Raw genomic sequence first — 5,505 nt, 5'->3', positions numbered from 1 at the left:
CTCCGGCACGGAGCGGACAGGGTGCGGACTAGGAAGGGAGTTGCCAGGTGTTGCGAGAGAAACAAGCAACCAGGTCTAGGAAAAGAATCCCAAAAGAAGCGAGCAAGCGACTATGGGCCACATGAGCACTTTGATTGATTGATTGATTGATTGATTGATTGATTGATTGATTGATTGATTGATTGATTGATTGATTGATTGATTAAATACTTTATTAACAGTTTGCACAAACAATCACAGAAAGTACAGTTTAATACTTTTTTTTATACTAGGACCTTTACTGTTCCTGATATATGTGAATGACATGTCATCGGCCTGCGACTGCAAGCTGTTCCTGTTCGCAGATGACTCGGCCCTGCTAGTCTCGGACAGGGACAGGCTGCAGGTTGAGAAAACTCTCAGCTCCGAACTCAACAAGATCTGCATCTGGCTCTCTGACAACAAACTTTCATTACACCTGGGTAAAACTGAATCCATCCTCTTTGGGTCCAGTCCTAACCTTAGCAAGGCAGAGAGTTTCACGATCAAAGTGGGTGATAATGTCATCAAAAGAAAGGATGAAATTACCTACCTGGGCTCCATCTTGGAGGCAAACCTCTCCGGTAACAAAAACGCCGAAAAAGTGATCAAAAATGTCAACCGAACAACACGCTATTTGTGGAGGATTGATCGCCTAGTCAGTAAGAATACTCTGAAGATTCTTGCAGGGGCCCTCATTCAAGGTCATTATGATTATGCATGCACTTCATGGTATCACAACACCACCAAGGCCTTAAAAACAAGGCTCCAAACATCCCAAAACAAACTTGTAAGGCTACTTCTTGGCCTCAATCACAGAACCCATCTAACCCCTGCTCATTTTGCTAGGATTGGATGGCTTAGGGTTGAGGACAGAGTACAGCAACTTGCTATGGGCCTGGTCTTCAAGATACACCACAACATTGGGATCCCCCTGTATTTGTCAAAATACTTCAAAAATGTTAATGAAGTCCATGATCATAACACCAGAGGCAGCTCCACTGATCATGTTCAACCCAGATTTGGCTCAACTAAGGGTATGAACTCATTCTCATGCTATTCATCAAAAATGTGGAATGCCCTACCAAAAGGAGTAAAGGAGTGTAAAACCCTACTCACTTTCAAAACTGCCCTAAAGATACACCTTCAGGAGGCTGCAATTCGAAAATGGCCCCTGTCTAAGTCTTAACCTACCCCTCCCTACCCCCCCCCCCCCCTCTTTCATTTTCCTCTTTTGTATATATATATATATTTTTTTTTTCTCTCGTCATACCAGTAACCTGAAAGCTGATTGTATGACATTCTGTATAGTAGTGTGTATATCTGCCTGCCTCTTATATTTCATCATGATTTGTGTGCATGGGGTCCTCATCTTAAACAAGCGTAATGCTTAATGAGGGTTTCCAGTTTAGTAGACCTTGTATTGTGAATTTGTACTTCCATGTACTGTTATGTACTGTCATGTACTATTCTCATGTCTTTCTAAATAAACTACATCAATCAATCAATCAATCAATACAATGCTACAAGAAAAAAGCACCAACTAAGCACTTGTTTCCATTCATTGAAACATTTAATGACAGACAAATATACAATATTATGCAAAAACATTATATAAATGAGTAGTAATCAAAAATAAGAATATGTACAGTAAACAGTTCTGGGGGGGGGGGACCGAATTCGAAGTTTGGGTAAATTCGGTCCATCACTCAAGTCGTGCCCCCTAGCTCCGTACAGAAAGTCGTCCGTGTGTGCAACTCGAGATATTTGACTAAACACACGTTTTCTGGCAGAACTTTCACATGGATATGAAACTAGAGGACAAAATATGACTCCAAGTCTTAGGAATTAATTATTGGGTGAGTACAGACGGAGTTTAGAGCACTTTTATGGCCGCGCAGATCGTCACTACACAGTGGGTCGACGAGAGCGATCTATGACTGTGTATTTGAAATACTTGAAATGTATGTAAGATCACAGACATTCTAGGGCTAGGGCATTCCACACTTTATGGCTTAGCAGTAGAATACATTAAGTAGTTTGACAGATACAAGGGTGTGTTTGTGATGTAGTGTATCTTGTAGACCAGGCCCTTTGCAGTTGCTGTACTCTGTCCTCTACCCTGAGCCATCCCACCTTTGCAAAATGAGCAGGGGTGAGTTGTAGGTGTGAGGCCAACCAGTAGCCTGACCAGTTTGTTTTGGGATGTCTACTCTGGAGCCTTGTTTTTAAGGCCATTGTGGTGCAAATACATATACATTTGGGGATCCAAACCATGACATGAAAATATTTGAGACCACTGGTTAAAATGATAATCAAAAACATGGGAAGCAAGTCCAAATAAGCAACTACACTTTATAAACAAGCCCAAAGAAACCTGCAACCCGCAACTAACCAATATTTACAAGTGACTTTACAGAAAAACAAGCCCAAGGTCGCTTATAATAAGCGGACATGGCAACCCTGTGGCCATGGTGCGGAGGAAGGAACGGCCACAGCGAGAAGCGATGACTGAGGCGGAGAGTTTTTACATGACGTCATCGCGCAATGTTCACTCGCTCAAACTTTTTTTTCCAACTTTTGGGCAACGTTAATAATAATAATAAATGTAATAATAATAATAATAATAATAATAATAATAATAATAATAATAATAATAATAATAATAATAATAATAATAATGATAATAATAATAATAATTTCATAGTAAATAATAATGTATTGTATAGGCCTACTGAACATCTCAGAGGCAAATATTGTACTTTTACTCCACTACAATTATCTTTAGTTACTAGACTTTGTAGATTTTGATTATTATTAAAAAACATAAATTAACCATTTCAGTCCTATATTTCGGCCATTTGAAAATAGCCGATCTACAAGCTCACAATGCCATGCATTGTGAGCTTGTAGATCGGCTATTTTCAAACGATTTTTATACATTTGAAAACTTGAAAGGGTACATTCTGCATAATGAGTACTTTTACTTTTGGCACTTTAAGTACATTTTGATACCAATACTTTGGTACTTTTACTCAAGTAAATGTTCAATTCCAGACTTTTACTTATAACAGAGTATTTCTACATTGCAGTATTGATACCTTTATTTAAGTAAAACATTTGAGTACTTTTTTTCCACTATACTAGATAGATAGTAACCAAATAACCAATCTGTTTGATGTAATGACCTGATGAGAAGAATCAGAATCAGAATGAAAGAGCCAATGTAATACCGAGTCTGTTTGGCTGAAGTCTCCCCTATGGGCAGAAGTAAAAGCGCTTTTTGAGGTGTGCTCTAGAAACCTCTCAATGGATGATTCCAATTTGGCTTGAATGGATGTTGCGTTCATGGTTTTTTGTTGTTGTAACAAATAGGCCCCCCCTACTCATGTTCATCAAAAGGTAATTGATGAAATATTTTCATCATAGTTTTAGTCAAGGACAAAACTATGACAAAGACAAAAAGGACATTACAAGTTACCTGAAGTATGCTTTGTCTATTTATTGATTGATAGCCTCTGGTTTCTATAAAACATTACAGTACAAAATACAATCATTGTTACAGAAATAAACCCAATCCCTGCTTTCTTTTCCCCCATAAAATAATCAGATAAATACAGTACATATTTATAATAGATAACCCTATACAAAAGACTGCCAAAATAAAAACTATTATTTGTAATTCTTGGTACGTGGTTCCTTCACTGTTTGAATGTTCTTCATTCAATAGGTTTCATAGTGTCTGTGGTGTTAATGATAATAATAATGTAATAGACTCCTCAAGTACATTATTTACACTGAATGTGTTCTATTTGACCTTCTACATCTGTGGCTGTACATGAATTGCCTTTGTAGACATACATGCTAAAGTAAAATAGCAATAAGGCAAAAGCAGGAAAGGACCACATAAAAGACTATTACAAGTATGGTCCATAGCATTTTGTTAACAGGGTCTGATAGAACGTGCCGCAAAAAGGGCACAGTCATTTTTTACGGTCTTTTCCAGTTTATAAAAGTGCAGATAAGCTTTCAAATTGTGCAATTCACTGAAATCTGATGAAACTGAAATAGTTGAATATATACCTATTTGAAAGTTGTTAAACCTCAAATCAAGAAGCTGAGACAAAGCTAATCAAATCTGCTATCTCACACCTCTCACAGAAGTTACTAGATTAAGGATGAATTATAATATTGTTTGATCCTAAAACTGCTGTTTGTTATATCGAGTGGATTCTTGTGTAATATGAAAAAGAAAGAAAAAGCAATACCCCCATAAAAAAATTAAAAAACAACCGACAGTATTTCCTTGATTTGCACACTTGATGATGTTTACCTAGTTGAGGCACATTCTACCAGACTCTGACTGAGAAACAGTTCTGTGTCCATGCCGAGTGTTGATAGAAAAGAGGATGGCATACATCAAATGTCCCCTTCATTTGAGTAAGTTGTCAGAACACCAGGCACAGTGATGGTTTGGAATGTGCAATAAAACATATTTAAAAAAAAAAGAGATTTCCTTTCATATAATCCTCTGGAATCCTACATTTCCCACAATCCAAAGAAGTGAAACATCATCACGTGGCATAAAGAAACAGGAAGAGAGTGAATCACTGGTTGGTGTACATTCACAATGTGGAATTGGTCCACCTTATTGCACAGCTGCAGACCCTTCAATATACCATGGCAATACATCATTGTGTTAAGGCTGTTGTATGTGACACCAACATAAATAAAGGCACAGCGTCATTGCTTTGGATGTGTGGTTGTCAGTTTGCGTTCATAGATTGTTCTGCATTGGTCCTGTAGCTCCACAGTGTCTCAAAAAGACTTCACATTTCTCTGCTATAAAAAAAACGACATTGTACCACATACCTCCCCCTTCTTCCTCTCACTCTCTTGCTTTACTCTCCCAGACCACTCCCCCCCCCCCCACACGCACACACACACACACACACACACACACACACACACACACACACGCACACGCACACGCACACGCACACGCACACACACACACACACACACACACACACACACACACACACAATTGCACTTTAAATCTGCAGGCCTCCTCTCCCCTTGTCTTCTGGGCTTTGTAGACTGTAATTATTCGACGGTCACAGATTTGGCAAGGTTTCTGGGACAGTCAACCTGGAGACAGAGACACCAGTGTTAATCAACAGTGTCACACGCACCTGCAACAGCTCACTGTAGGAGCATGTATCACGAGTAAGACACGTAACCCCTAACTACGCTTATCATGACCATCTGAGCAGCCATCAGCTCGGTAAAGCTGAAACAGAATTTCCCCTGCGGCATTAATAAGGTCAACAAACATAATAGCAGAATTTAGCTTTTTGTTTTCGTCTCCGCCAAGCCGAAGGCAGCAGAGATGACTGCGTTCACACTGGACACAGACAGAGAGGGAGAGACGCAGTGGTGTAAAGTAACTAAGTACATTTACTCAAGTACTGTACTTAAGTACAA

At 39.0% G+C, this 5,505-nt stretch overlaps 1 protein-coding gene across 2 annotated transcripts in view; it reads right to left on the bottom strand.

The window, feature by feature from the left end:
• Positions 1–3,500: 3,500 nt before the first annotated feature.
• Positions 3,501–5,505, bottom strand: part of gfpt2 (glutamine-fructose-6-phosphate transaminase 2) — a 37,607-nt gene continuing 35,602 nt past the window's right edge. For both annotated transcript variants that reach the window (XM_080416399.1, XM_080416398.1), the window contains one exon: positions 3,501–5,169. In XM_080416399.1, the coding sequence (XP_080272525.1) occupies positions 5,125–5,169 (45 nt within the window). In that variant the 3' untranslated portion in view covers positions 3,501–5,124. The remainder of the gene's footprint in view (positions 5,170–5,505) is intronic.

Source organism: Gymnoscopelus braueri (assembly GCF_963280865.1).
Source record: "Gymnoscopelus braueri genome assembly, chromosome: 20".
NCBI classification, from domain to species: domain Eukaryota; kingdom Metazoa; phylum Chordata; class Actinopteri; order Myctophiformes; family Myctophidae; genus Gymnoscopelus; species Gymnoscopelus braueri.
This window is presented reverse-complemented; position numbering and strand designations above follow the sequence as displayed.